Here is a 15,903-nt window from a genome sequence, read left to right on the forward strand (position 1 = left end):
TTTATACAACCCTCCTGACGCAAATCCCAGTCCAATTCCGCCATCATTAAAATGTTAACCAATACAGCACATGGATTGTCCACAATTGAAAAGAAAGAGAAGGAGTCTGACAATTACACTCAAGTCGCGTTTTAATGAAGGCTTCATAATAAAAAAAAGGGGGAAAACAAAGAAAGAAAGGGAAAGTGCTTCAGAAATCCACCATTCAAGTTTCCATTTCGAGTGCAGTTGTCTTCTGTAGATATTCACAACGACAACAAAACAAATCAATATAGAAGAGAAACCCCCCAGGAGGAAAAAAAAAATCACAAAAATAAATATTCAGTTTCATATAAACAACCAGTGACTTCAAAAAATTCCATGTCAAAAAAACCTGACCTCAAGTATTGTATCAAAAAAAAACAGCGAAGTAAATGAGTGAATGAGGAGGAGCAGGGGGGGGAAGTGGAGGGGGAGAGAGTTGGGGTGCGTGCGTGCGTGCCTTCTAGCTCGCTGCAGCAGGCTAGTTGCACGGCGATGCAATTGTTTACATTGATAGCGTCACTGTCAGAGAGCTATTTGTCTTAACGGTGGAAAAGGGCCCTCCCAACAGGCCATTACCACCATCTCCTCTGCCTCCGTCGGTTCATTGTGAGCGCCGCCGTGAGAATAGGCTGGTGTGTGGGGCTGGCTATTCCTCTTCTTCCTATACACCGTGCAGCCCATGCCTTTGACATGCGGATTAAAGGTTGAAAGCTTCGCCTCTCTTGCAACACGGCAACTCCCCCTCTCTCACAACCCACCCACCCCCTCCCCTCCCTCCCTTTTTTACTGCTATAGCCTGCTCATAGGCTATACTACCAGCTTGTGCCGTGGCTTTAAAAAAAAGCCAGTTTGCGGGCCCTATAAGAATATAAGTTCAAGTTTGAATTTGTCAACTTCCAGTCTCAGACAAGAGGCCGCCCCATACGATTGCACGGTGAGTTCACAAGTGGGAGCTTTGAAAAATCACGTGGCAAAAACCTCTACCATGTGTAGGCTATAACCACGCTGTTTTCAGTCAGAGTGGAACACACTTTTTGTACATTTTTTCACCTATTTTATTTTATACAATCACCCATTAAATAGTTCCTACAATCCTCCTGAATGAATGGCCTCCCTTTGCTGTGCCTGTGTGAGGGAGGCTCTGACATCATCCGCGGGCTTTGGGTTTGTTGTGATCTGGCTCACCATAAGCTGGGCCTCTCTTTGTCGCACACAGAAACAGCCTGCCAATTAGCAGAGCGCATACTGCACAGCCATTATAAAAAAAAACATCCACATCTACACGTTCACTTAATATACCTACACGTATAGGTGCAACTCCAAACACTTTGATTTACCCCTGTTTAATAGTCGGTGTAGCTCCTATACTGAATTTTCTCAGGGGGCTAAATGGAGAAGGTCTGGAGCACTACATTCACTGAGCGGCCATATTAAAAAAAATGGGCTACATTTAAAATGGCGAGATGGTGACAAATGGAGAAAGCAATGGTTTATAAACTGATTGTATTTTGGGGTGTCTCACAGAGGAGCACAACCAAATAATTGGAAATTATTGTCGGTTTTTATTTTTCACCCCCCCAGCTGCAGCTCAAGACAAATGACTTCAAATCAAAACTGAATAATGAAGAACATTAGCATATTATTAAATTAAAAGGACATGAGAAAAAAAGCATCGTGGCACGGAGGGTGAATCCTAAATATTCAAATAGCAGTCAAATGAACGCTGTTTGGCCTTTGTGTCTACATCCCAAAGACACACTCACACCCTTATAGCTGATTTTTCTTTCTTTCCCTTTTCCACAATCAGACATCATACCAAAGGCTAGTCAGAAAACCCTAAAGCTGAAACAAGACCCCCACAACACAGCAAATCGAGGTGCAATGCATTTAAGCCAGTATCCCTGCGCTTTTTGCGCATTGTTTTCTGGGTAGCCTGCATGGGAAGGTTGTTTTCACGCTGTTTTTGGTGCTGTTTGTCCCCCACACTGTGTGACTCCTAAATACCAACCCACCCAAAGCACCTGGTTCATATTGGTTCACTGTCGTTCTAAAGCTCCTGATTAATATGTTTTTATTTACTTATGTCATCGTGCTGTAAAGTGGAGCAGGCAGGAGGGACATGAATGGAGTCTATCGTGGGACATGATGACGTGCTTTGAAAGGTCTGAGCCTTATTCCTTTTGATTGTCTGTGTAGTACATAAGGCCTGTGTTGTGTTCGCGTACATATAGTCACACGTTTGCAAGTCAGGAAATAAAAACACACAAGACTGAATCAACCCAGATCACATGGACGCTATAGAAGAAGAAAATAGGAATACATTCCTGTCAGATCCAATAAAGGCTTAACTGTGAGCATGTAAAGATAGACATTATAAACCAATTTTTTTTCTTTTTTATAATAATCATAATTCTCGGAAATTCAACACTTGGACACGAGCTGGTCAGCGTGAGAGTCAGGAAATAAACACACAGCTTTGATATATATAAAATACACCAAGTGGCACATGATGGGAAACCCTGATTATTACTATTGGTATTTTGTTGTGATTTTAACACGTCAAACTTGCTCTCAGTCCGAGCTAGATTAGGTGTAGCCTCATTTCAAGGAATGTTGTTTTGCTTTCTTTTTCTTTTAAACCTCTTTCAGACAAAGCACAAACCATTGAAACCCCCTGGCACCATATACAATCCAACAGGTCGAGCGTATAGAAGCGATAGAAGAAATCATGAGCGGTAAGTCAAGAAAATGGGAACCTCACATACATATTGCTTAGGATTGATTTGCTTATTTAAAAAAAAAAAACACACGTTTCGCTAAGCGTAAATCCACGAGCGGTGTCTCATAGTCCTGTGGGCGTTTTTTTCCCTTTCTTTTTCTGAGGCTCCAAAGGGGGGATCTCGTGGGTTCTCCTCCAGCAAAACTTGAAAACAAAGCGGAATGTAAACCCATTCACGAGAAGGAGAGAGACAAAGGAAGAAAAAAATAATAATAAACATCATAAAGTTGCGAGCAATTTCAGTAAGCTCATGTTAAGACTTTGGGGTTTGGAGATGGACACGGTAGGGGGATTTTCTTTTTCTATACAAAAAAGAAAGAAAATCCAAGCTCACTATTTCCTAGTTCTCTGGGCGGGTGGGGGAGGGAGAATCTGGCCGCCGGGCTGCCACCTCCACACGGGGTGGGACGGAGGGGGAGGCCCGGGGCCCCGCAGCGAGTTGAGGGAGTACGCGGGGCACAGATCCCCGTCGCTGCCCACCACCAGCGACGGCATGGATGGGAACATGGCCATCAGGCTGAAAGGCGTTTTTGCGGCGGGAGGCGACGACGATGATACCGTGCTCGTGTTGTGGTGGTGGTTGTTGTTGTTTGCTGTGCGTTTGCGTCTGCTCGGTAAATCCTCCGGGGAGACTTCCTCTGGGCGAGAAGAGGAGGAGGAGGACGCCGAAGAACAAGACGAAAAGGAAGAGAAAGAGGCAGCCTGGTTGACCCTGTTTTGTTTTGTTTGAGTCCTGGAAACTCGGGATTTCTTCGGCACTAGAGGAGCCCTGCTGCAGTGTTTGTTCTTGGGATCCCCCTCCTCAATACATGGGGTGTCCCGGGCGTTCTTACATTCCGGAGAACCGCAGGAGGGGGACCCGGCGGGGACCACACCAGGGCTCTTTGCTGTGGCTTTAACCCCAGCACCACCGATGAACAAGTCCCCTTGTTTGGTAGCCCCACTCTCTGCCCTATCTCCTTTGCATTTGACTGCAACAGCGCCATGGCTCTTCTGCTGCTGGTATTCATATTCATCGAAGCTCTCTTCCACTTTAACTTTCACATTGTGGAGGTTGAAGGGGGGCGTCCGGGCAGCCCTTGTTGTTGGTCCGCTGTCCGGCTGGGTCACACAGGGCTCCTCCGCCTCGGTCTTGATTTTTTTCAGCAGCAGCAGCGAAGGAGGGGGAGGAGGGGGCGGTTTGAGGCGGGTGGCTTTCGGCTCCCTTTTGGGGAGCTTGGCGTCTCTGTCGTAGTGGTGCTGGTCCCACTGCAGTGCGCTCAGGCCCGGGGGACAGTTGGCAGGATGTTGTTGCCCCTGTGTTGTTGTCCTGCGTGAGGGTTGAAAGGCTTTGTAATTCCGGTTGGGTCCCTTGGAATAAGGGACCAGCTCTTCCTCCCCAGGATCAGAGTGAAATGTTGGTGCCTTAAAGGAGTCTTTTAGTCTGGTGTCACTGTATATAAATTCACATTTCTGCCGTTTCTCCTGATGTGCCGTGTACAGTGAAGTGGCGACATGGTGGCCTTGCTGCAGTGTCCTGTTCTCTTGTTGCTGGTGGTTGTTGTAGTGGAACGTGGGCTGCTGCAGGAGCAAAGGTGCTTTAGGACTAGTAGTAGTCGTTGGTATAGTGTGGAGCGTTTTAGCGAGAGAAGAACCACCGACCCGGGCCCGCCTGAACCGGATGCTCTGGACCGACACACGGCTAGACACGGAGCTGGAGTCGGACTGAGTTGAGCTTTCCTCCTCTTCCTCATCAGAACTGACCTCTGAACTCTCTGACTGAGAGTCATCTTCATCCTCCTCCCCTTCCTCTTCGGAGCTCCCGGAGTTGCTGGTGGTGGAGAGGCCCGAGCCAAAGTCCGAGTCTGCCGCGTAGTAAGCCCGGTCCGAGTAGGTGCTGGACTCGGTGTCGCTGCTGTAACTGGAGGGCTCCTGCTGTTGCTGGTGGTGATGATGGTGATGATGGTGGTGGTGGTGATGATGGTGAGGTCTGGGGTCCACGTAGAAATCCGGCCCGAGGTGCAGAGCCCCGAAAGAAGTAGTACCGGCTGATTTGGGTTGCACGAGCAGCACCGGAGGCGGTGCGTGCTGGTGGTGCGCGTGTCTGCTCCTGCTCCACGAGGAGTGCCTCGCGCCGTCCCTGCTGCCGCCGCCCCCCTCGCGCCTCCTCTTCCTTTTGTGAAGTAGGTCGCCGGCTGTGCGCGAGAGCCTGGACTGAGCAGCTATGGCCGACTGAAGCGCCACCGGCTGCCGGCTCACCGCGCTCCGGAAAAACGAGTGCCTTTGGCTCAGTGTGACGCGGTTCCCTGTTATTTTCGCTGTTTCATAGTTTTTAAAGTGTCTGTGACTCGACTTGGTCACCGAACTGTATTCCCGTGCGTGGGTTTTGTGGTAAAATTGAGGTAGTTTTTTGGAGTCGCCGAGGCAAGGAGTGAGCTCTCTCCTCCTGCCGGCTTTGCTGTGCAGCGAGAGTGTCTCTGGGACGCCGTGCAAACTAAACCAAACTTTTTCCTTCCACAGCTCGGCGTCGGCGCGTAGGAGCTCGTCCCCCGGGGACGCGTCCTTGTCCCCGGGGGAACCAAGCGCTGCTTTCGCTTTCCTTTTGTTGGACTTCAATACCCGCTCCGTCTTGCAGGAGAAATACAGTGCCTCCACGTCCTCGCGCGATATCAGCGTGCACTTAGCGGCGTGGAAAGCGATCGAGTTGATCGCCTTGAGCTTGCGCAGCTCCCCCAGGTCGCAGTGGTGCTTCTTCACATTCAGGTGGTCCATGCGCTTGTGCACCGTGGTCCGTGGGATGTTCTTCAGCAGGTCGGTGAAGACCTGAGACAGAGCGAACATCTGCTGCCCTTTGATGAGCAGGTAGCCCAATCTCACTCCTTGCATCTCCTCAAAGCCACTCTCCAGGTCTCCCATATTTAATGTATCCCGCTCCAAACGTATTAATCCATGTAGTCACCCTTCCGTTTATTATGGATTTACCAGTTAATGGCATGGGGAGGCTGCATGGCGAGCTCAAGGCATCCTGCTCATCATACCTTTAAATCCATCCACGTTGCTGCTGCGTCAGGAAAATGCAAACTTTGACATGCGGAGTTAAATGGAGCTGCCGGTGTCAAATAATGGGCTGAATGAGCCGACAGCATCCACCCGTCGCCTCTGGCCCGGGTCCGGCATGGTGGAGGAATGCGACGGATTGCGTCCACCGGGGCTGCTGCTGCTATACCTGCCTCTGCCGGCTCCACTCCCCTCTGGACGGCAGCAGGACGAGGGGTAGGTGTACACACCACTGCCTCAGCCAGAGGGATAAAATAGCGAGAAGAGAGAGAGACAGAGAGAGAGAAAGAGAGAGAGAGAGGGAGGGAGAGGGAGTTGTGAGGGTGGAGGGGAGGGATAAAGAGAGAGAGAGACCGAGACAGAGAGAGAAACAGAATAAGAACTAAAATGCAGCTGCTATTCAGGCTGCTGGTTGAGCCACAAATAAAATGACAAGAGAGAGGGGAGGTGCGCCAGTCTGGAGACACCTTCATCAATTAATGCCTTTGCTGTCGACGCCCATTGGACGCCGCTGACAGGTGATGCAATAAATATGGATATTCCATCCCCACCCCTTCCCTTTCCCACACCCCAAACCCTGCCATTAACAATAGTTTTCAATCGTGCCCACAGAATTCGCTGTTTGGGTAAATAACGCACTTATGACAAGTTCATATTTCAAAAGCTGAATAAAGAGTCACAGGAAAACGCCCCCCCTCCCCCCCAGTTCGTAGTGCGAACACAACGAAGGATAGGTAGGCTATAGGCCGAGCCTGCAAAGTGATAAGGGCTGGAATGTTTCGTGCTATTCCCCTTCGGTCCACGAAATGCATGCGGTAGTAGCACTATATGCAATCGATTGTATGCTGGTAAAATGACCCCTCACTACAGGCATTTTTCAGACGGTGAGATGTGTGTTAACGCAGGGCAGCTTAAACAAAGACATTTGCGTTTTCACACTTGCAGACCTGCTTTTCCTCGGTCAGGCTGCTGTTCTGACCAGGGCTCAACTCATCTGCTTTTTCTGGCTCTAGCTTTTCTTCCATATGAGTTTTTCTTTCCTCTCGCTGTTTGGCCATAGACTGACCTACTTATCCTACAATACCTCTTCAGACTGCGTAGGCCTATGTTCATTTGTCTGGCTATACCTAAATAAATCCATCGGCATTTCTAATGATTTTACACCTTTTCCCTCTACAGCGTGTGTGTGTGTGTGTGTGTGTGTGTGTGTGTGTGTGTGTGTGTGTATATAAGGGAATCTGAAATGTGTCGTAAAGCAGGGTGTAGCACAGTTCTTTTATTGCGTGTTTACACATGCAATTGTTACAGTTGGACATACATTTTATGACATACCGTTATACTCTGGAAATTATATTGTCTGTATTTAATGGAGTCATGCTATCCTACCGACGAATCCATGCTAAATTGTAGCCTACTTTTTTCACCCTGGTAAAACAATGTGAACAGGGATTGGACGGACTAAAAGTGCCGAGTCAGGGTTGCTTTTCCCACACGATTTTCCAGACAGGTTAAATCTGTAGCCACTTACAAAATCCAATTAAGATCTCCTGTTATAAAACAACACATTTTAACCAGGACATCTCGGAGCAATTATTAAAGAATATATCGCAAAATATACGTTGATAAACTGTTATGTTACTAACATTTTTAATACCTTGCTATCAACAAGTAGCTTTTCATAATAGGGGAAGAGAAACATGGGCTATTTTGGGGTTATTGAACATAACATATAGTAACATACATTGCAATTTTAGTTTCAATGGGCATAACACTTACATACATTTTTAAATTTTGTCTATGCGCATGTGCCATTTGTATGTCGAAATGGAAAACACATATAACACACACACACACACACACACACACACACACACACACACACACACACACACACACACACACACACACAGCTTTGATTTTTAAATAAGCGTGCACACAAGCCTAAAGGGCAGGCACGCACATACACTTGCAAGCGCACACAGACGCACAATCTAAAACACACACGCGCACAATCTAAAACACACACGCGCACTCCTAATAGATACACATGCACTTGCATGAGCACACAAAGACGCACAATCTAGAAGACGCACGCGCACTCCTAAAAGATACACGCACACAAAGACGCACAATCTAAAAGGCGCACGCCTACACACGCACTCCTACATATTAAGCAGAACAGACGTATAGGTTGGAACCACCACCCACAACGCTGTGTAAATAATGTGACTGTGTATAGGCTAATTGTTTGAATTACCAGTAGGCCTACATAAAGCTGTTTGGACTACCTATTGTGTTTCGCCCTGAGCCATATTTTTCTAAGACTGTCTGCGTTATGTTCCGTCTTTGTTATCTATAAAGCACGTGAGTCCCTTGTGGCCCGTTCCTCACGGGCAGCGCTGTGCGCAAAGGGGCCAAACTCGAGACTGGACATGTCCATCCCCACAACGTTAAGCATATTTACTTATGTTCACACCATTCGCTGTACCCTATGTTGTATAGAATCGATGTACAACAGCACGTTGTAGGCGTTGTTATTTTAGCTCCTTGTCAAACCTCTGGAAAAGGGGTGTTACACCACATGCAGTGGTCGTACCTGTAGCCATCACACAAGCGGGCGAGCACATATTTGGAGTAATAGGATCATAGTGTTGCACCATGGAATGTCAGCATATGGGCACAATGCTTTGTAGTGGAAGAAAAATATTTATTTTCTCCTAGGGTTAAACCTTTGCTTCTAATTCAAGATTACATCGGCTCTGCGTATTGTGGCATAGAATTGTAGCGATAATTAAAAGTTTTATTTCTAATAGCCTCTGAAAAATGTTCCTCTAACCATGAAGTGGGTTATATTTTACATGATAAGCCGCAACTCAAAAAAACTGTCGTGCACGGCACACGTTGCTTGTGGATATTAATGGTTTGGCTCATGGGAAGCATTGGATCACACCACGAGAGATCACCGTGTGTGTGTGTGTGTGTGTACACACAACATATATGTTTCTGTGTGTGTGTGTGTGTGTGTGTGTGTGTGTGTGTGTGTGTGTGTGTGTACCCAATCACTTCACAATCAGTTACCTTCCCTTTTACTCCCATGCAGCCATGGGTCATCTGACCTGCATTCTCGTCGCTTTAAGTACAACCAATGGTCTGCACGTTGAGCTCCTTTCGCTCTAGCTGCATCTGAACTCGCTTTTTCTCTCTCTCCACGTGCTGATTCCGTATGACAACATTAATGCACGGGGCACTGGGAGTTTCACGGAGGCACAGCAGAGTGAAGTGAGAGGAGGGGCAGCTTGGTGAGGTCCGGATCCCCGGGGGAATAAAACAAATCCCAGAGCCGCACTGCACCGTGCCCGCCATGCCGACCTGTATGCAGGGGATGCGGGGAGAAACAGACAGTGTGGGGGCTCGTCTCATCTCACGTCGTGCCGTGATACGTGCATATTGGATTCTCAATTGAATCCACGCGATTCATACTAATGTAAAGTGACCAGTTATCTTTCCTATGTATAGCCTACATAGGCTATCACACAACACTTTGATTGTACATATTGTTTTCACGTTTTTATTACAAGTCAATTAACAATTTCACACAGGTGTGTATTGATCAACGCTATGTTGATGTGAAGCGCAGGCCTACATGTTTTCAACCTTTTTATATTATTTTTTTTTTAAATAATTTATAACTGAACTACCTAACAAGAGGCTACTGTCTTACTGTGCCCTAGCACAGTTGATTTGGAGACAAATAGAAGCTTAATGTTGATATAGCAAACAGCAAAAGTGTGATGACAAGTCTATCTCTACAAAAATATCCAAACATTATAAATATTTTTTGTATCGGGATCTGGTGCAACTTTTTGACATATGACCACCAAAGTAAAGGGGGTATAGGTTTGCTAAATAAAATATATAATATAGTTATTTGCTTAGCATACTATCTTTTAAGGTTTCAGTTTTTACTTCCCAAAACATCTGCCGGTGAAGTATAGGCGCTATTGGTGCCTCGTGATAACTCCGTGATCACTGCTTTTGAATGAGCTCTCCTCTCATCCTACAGTCTGAATCGAGGGGCCATCTAAAACAATTACATAATACTGTCATAATTACCGAATAAAAAACGTGTGTGTGTATACATATTTGAGTATGTCCAATTAACACCGGGGACTCTTTGTCATGCAGATTCGTGATGCACCAGATGCCACAGTGCACTTTATTCCAGCCTCTGCTGCGCCTGGATGTCGGAGGGGAGGGGAGACCGAGAACGAGTGGCCGAGAGAGAGAGCTCAAACCCGGGGGAGTTTTTTCCTAACTACGACCCGCTGTGTGTTGGTGGGTTGCTCTTTAGATTAAATCCTTAGTGATAGACATTCAACTACTCCTGTTGTAGGGCTCAATGTGTTAGTGGCATGGCAGGAGTAACTGAAGAGGAAGCAGCTAAACTCCCTTTAATCTACCAGGGCGTGCAGTTAAATATAGGCCTACCTACTTGAAGGCGAATATTGACAGATATGTGTGAAAGTGAAGGAAAATAATAATAGCCTTATAATAGAAGAACGGGCTTAATTTTTTTTCCATTTTGAAATAGCCTATAAAACATTTGCATAACAAATAAATAAGAGAACAGGGTAGACAGAACGTATTTTTTTAATTTATTTTTATTCGAACCTAAATGGAGGATGTTGACCTATTGTTTAATTTCCCACTACTTCACAGTAGACAACCGGTTTAATGGGGGGTGGGGGAGAGAGAGAGAGATCGAGGGATTACGGTAAGGCCTACTCTCTCTCACAAACACAATCACGCACACACTGCACAGGATCAATGAACACACATGACCACTGCATCCTATAGCTTTGTGTTACCTACATGTCAACAGTTGGACAGGACAAACAGAAGCCTTTTAAACCTACATAATAAAGTTGCTTTTGATTTTACAGAGTTGCAAAAAGAACAACTATTAAATCCACACACTCAGTTCAACAAGTACGTGGAAACCTGTTTTCATTGAATGATCTTCATGGAACTGGTTGATCTGGTGAATCTCTATGCTAACCGGTCAGCTTCCAAAACTCCCCCATTTCTTCTTCTACCACTCGTCAAAGCGAACGTGTTGCTCCCGCACGCACGCAGCCCTCTGGGTCGTTTGTTTTTGCATCGAGATTTTTATGGAGACACTTGGTCAAGGAGGCGCAGGCACTTGTAAGAGCATGGGCTTTTTATGACACAAAACCCACTGCCCCATGCCAAAACAATGAATTCCTCCTCCACCCGCCCCGGGAGAAAGGGATTTTTTTTCATACATGCAATCCGAGCCTGAAGTGTGTGCGGACAGTGGTGGGGGGAGGGTCTCTCTTCACCTTTCACCCCGCCGTGTTGGGGACTGTTTGTATTTTTTGCCTATAGGCCCCCTGTGCTATACCCGCCGAGCAGAGAGGAGACCGTGGGTAGGCTCAACACTGACGATGGGTCTGAATGGTGGTGGTGGTGCATGGTCGCCTTCATTTTGCTGTTCTGGTTATTTTCAGTGTGTTTGCAACTTTCCCCCATATTTCACGCTTATTTCCACACATAGGGACTCTAAAGTCAACAGCAGAGCAAAGAGCAGATGGTAAAGCACCATTAACTGTTCCAAAAATAGTTCAATAAAGTGCGTGGATTTAACTTGTGGTTATGGTTCCCCCCTTTTCATCAATTGTTCCATACACATAATTCAGGTTTTAAATAGACTATAGCCTATACAATCATCTCACCCAGCTGCAAATGCATATTCTGTTAGAACTATAGTACAGATATTACATTTGCCATAAACCATAAGAAAGACATCAGTCCAAGTGTGATACATGGTCAAATGTGATATTATGTAGTTAAAAATACTAGTTGTGATATATAAAGTCTGGTGCATAGCCTATAATTACCCCAGGCTCCCTTCAATTTAGTGATGCATTTACTGGCTCTGCTGAAGATAGACAATCTAAATTTAAAATTGACTACATTAGTTGTTTTCATGCTACATGGACCGGAGTGATGTAGAACTTGCTGATAGTCTGCGAAACACTGTTCTCATTGTTTCTATTTAACTATAGGCTTAAAATAATAAAAGCGGGGCTGATTTTACATGCTCGGCAAGATTGTGTTAAAAGTGCATCAAACATGTCGCACAGCACATCATTTCCTGAAACATAACATAAACACTGTTATGCTGTTTATTTAGTTTAGCAGTTAAGGTCTACCGGGGCCATGGACGCTTTACATTCCACAAAAATACCCATTACTCATTAATAAATTGATTTGAAAACAAAGCACATGGCGTCTGTTTGAGAACATGGTGGCTTCAAAATCAAACTGCTATACTTAGCTGTCAGTAGTCGTTTGTCGAAGCTTATGAGCTCAATCTGTGAAAACACTCCTCCCAGACTGCCTTGGTTTTGCTGTGGAGTTCCCCCTGCAAAGCACGTACACACACACACACACACACATTTGGGATGCAATTCCTAAGGAAAAAATCTGATCTTATTACTGGTGTGATGTTTTCTAACAACGTTTACGTGTTCCTGGGTCGTTCTGAGAATTTACAAATGCCAAAAAAACACATTTAAAATTGTTTGGAGTTAGGTAAGCAATCTATAAAGAGAGCAGTAACCATTAGACCAAGGAAAGACTGGCAGCATTTCTGTACGCAATGCTTGAACACAATGCCATTCTAGATGCAGCTTGCATATAAGTGTGTGTGTGTGTGTGTAGGGGGGGGGGGGGTGCTTTTCCCAGCGTTGTCTTTCCTCTCTGCGTATTTTACACGTTCTGCACAGAGACCACAAAACTTGACTCAGCCTATATGCAAACATGCTCATAATAACCCAATCAGGGGAGCCCTCTGACTTCTAAAATCTCAAGTGCTGAAGTCCCCTTTCTGACAATCAAACGTACACACACACACACACACCCCAACGAGGGGAATATGAATGAGCATACTGCATGGAGAGCCAATTAAAGCCTTGTTATTTCATGTTGTTCTCTTATCAAGCCTGCAAACGGCAAAATCAATGAAATGGGAAATAACAGTAGAATAGGTTTTCAAAGGAAGTTGTCTGTTATTTGTTTATTTCTGATGTCTCTCACCAAGGTCCAAAGCACGTCTTCTTCTTTACTGTTCTGTACAACTGAAATAGGCACGATGCGGAATACACAAAACGTTTCACACACCCTGACAGAGGCAGTAGCCCTTGATATTGAGTGGTGCTTTAAAGGCTATACCTTAATCATGGGAAAATGGTGTGGGTTTCTTTGTTGTATTAAATTTTAATATTTCTATCAAATAGTATGTGGCAAAATAAAATGGTTGAGACAGACAAAGCATCTTTTCCAAACAGATCGGGTCCTGTAGATGAATTTTAGAGCTGGATACCAACACTTGATGTACACAACGAACATCAAAGCTCCAACATATAGCATCAAAGAAGACTGCCTGGTTATAATCACAGAATACCTTAAATTATATAAAAGCTCTGAGTGCTATATGTACTTTGAGGTCATCAACAGAGGTTGGAGGCTGTAGCTGAGAGCGTTGCTGCAATTTGCAGTCTCAGAGAAAGCTCTTCTCTGGCAACCGGAGGAACATTACACATCATTCGTGCAGACTTTGACTTAATCAAGTGCAAGTTGTAAAAATCATTTGCCATTTTCAATGTTTCAGTAGCTATATGGGCCCCTCCACAACCGCTGCCCCCTCCTTCGCCTCCCTTTGTTCTCTACAGCTCTAATAGGTTTTCCCCTGCCACACACAATTCACTTTTTTTTCCCCTTTTCCCCAGCTTCACATCCCTCCCACACCCCCTTTTAGTGCAGTGCCCAGTGTCGACTGGAGCATTTGAGCAATTTGAAATTAAAGCAAACAATGGGCAGGCACTCCCAGGGACCTCTTGCTCACCATATTACACGGAGGACGCTCGTGTGCTCTTGCGCATTATTGGCAAGTCATTACGTTTCTCTGGAAACCAAAAGCGGTAGCTCGCTCAGAGGAATCGGTGATGCAAGCAGCAGCTGAGTGCTTGGAATAGCGTGTGTGTGTGTGTTCTGGAGCATCCTTGGCAACAGCATGGGGATGCTGTCAAAACAAAACTGTTTATTGACAGGTCTGCTATGCAGCCTGATGAAGGATTCACAAAGCCCATCTCGTATTTTTGGAAAGATTACGGCATTCTTTCTTACAATTAAAAGCTTTTTAAACTGCTGTCTCATACTGGATCTCCACTCACTAGTCATGGTGAAAAAAAACCTAAATATTTTAGATAACTGAAAATATGAAATTCAAACTAATTTTCCATTTGTGAAATATAAACCATGATTACACATGATTCCAATTACATATGAAAACACACATGCATTGTTTTTACATTTTTATGGGTTAGCGTTGTGTTATAGAAAATCTTGTTTATATTTAAAAAAAATAAATAAACAAGGCGTTTGTGTAATGGAAAATATTGAAGAATTTAGTCATGAATTAAATGTTTTTTTTATCATCCAACTAATATCTTGTTGTTTTGAATGTGTTTAGATGCAATAAAGCACTATCAAGCCAGAGTTGCAAGCGTGCATGTTTGGATGAATGTGTACACATACATTACATAAAGATTATTGTTTTTTAAAATCAAAAGTTGTTAAGTCCATATTCACAATGTAAAGCAATTATTACCAGTGTTTCTTGATTGGCCAAATAAATGCAAATAAAGTGACTTTGTGAACTTGACTTTTAGATTAGTTTCAAATCAAAGTGCACTGAGCCTGAGGTAACACAATGTCTACTTTAAAAATAAAGCTTGCAAAAGAAACAGTGTGGTCTTGAGTTTTAAGACAGCTTCAAAGTTCTCTGTACTATGTTTTTTTTTGGAAGGAATACACTGTTCAACATTGGGAAATATGCAAAGTGCACTGCACTTGTTGTATTCAAATTTGACTTGTCCACTTAGGTGCCCTATCCACAGGGAGTGTTTCTCAAATCAGAGCTACTGTATAGCATCATCATCAACTTTTATTATTAGACTCAAGGTCCATTTAAAAAACATACAATACAAAAAATAGACAACACACACATAAATAAGCAATAAATATAGCTAAGCAACATGCCGTTAAAAGTGGTCCAAATGGTCTTACAAAATTAAACAAGAAATCTTTAATGTAGAAAAATTCGATTCGGCCAGAAATGACTGCAACACCTCTTATGTTTAAGTGTGTATAGTTTGCTGGAACAAACCAACAATGATTTTAAGAAGCTGTGATCAAAAATATATCCAGACCTGCATGGAATATTATTGTAGCCTAATGATTTTTCATTATGCAAATTATTTTTGCATTGTTTGGTCTTTAATATTGGTGTATTGCAGCGAGGGATCACCACACTCGCCATATTTTTTTCTCATTATAAAAGATAAAAATCTTATTTAACTTTCCCAGAAGCCAAGTTGACATATCTTAGGCTTATCTAACTTATCAAACTTACTGTCCATTAGTTTTGGTTGTTTTGTTCAATTTATTGACTAGGCCTAATACACAACTAGGTTTATTATTTCAGCTCTAAATTTAGCAAGTAGGCCTATGTATAATAATCAATCATAAACCTCACACTTCAAGTATTTAAAACTTTGAACAGGAAATATTCACATTTCTGTTCCTATACGCCTACTCTCAGCAAGCTTGTCCACTCAGCATAATCATTACAGACCTTGTTGTGAACTATTGACAACCATTTTCTCCACATCGTGCTTTTAACAGCTGCTGAACTTGGCGGGTCTCTGTCAATAATACACCACAGCTTTGCCTACCTCCATGCTGCTACAGTGTTGACAGAGAATCCAGTAAAGTGAAGTATCTTTTGCTACAAAAGTTTCAAACATTTTCGGCCATGTGGAGCCAAAACGGAACGTTACGCTGGGCGGCCCAATCACATCCGTCTTTTACTTCCTGTCAGAGGGCACGTATGCACACGCGCCTTGCGTCATTACGTACTTCCTGTTCTCTACGGAGTCCCCCCTCTTCTCCTCAACGTCGCGCCGTGCAGTGGATGT

At 44.4% G+C, this 15,903-nt stretch overlaps 1 protein-coding gene across 1 annotated transcript; it reads right to left on the reverse strand.

Moving 5' to 3' along the window:
* Positions 1 to 2,908: 2,908 nt before the first annotated feature.
* skida1 (SKI/DACH domain containing 1) lies at positions 2,909 to 5,698 on the reverse strand (the record flags this gene model as incomplete). Its single annotated transcript, XM_080050493.1, has 1 exon — positions 2,909 to 5,698. The coding sequence occupies one exon, from the start codon at positions 5,696 to 5,698 to the stop codon at positions 3,137 to 3,139; it is 2,562 nt and encodes an 853-aa protein (XP_079906619.1). The 3' UTR covers positions 2,909 to 3,136.
* Between the last annotated feature and the right edge of the window lie 10,205 nt (positions 5,699 to 15,903).

This window comes from Ammodytes marinus (assembly GCF_949987685.1).
Source record: "Ammodytes marinus genome assembly, chromosome: 21".
Classification (NCBI taxonomy): domain Eukaryota; kingdom Metazoa; phylum Chordata; class Actinopteri; order Uranoscopiformes; family Ammodytidae; genus Ammodytes; species Ammodytes marinus.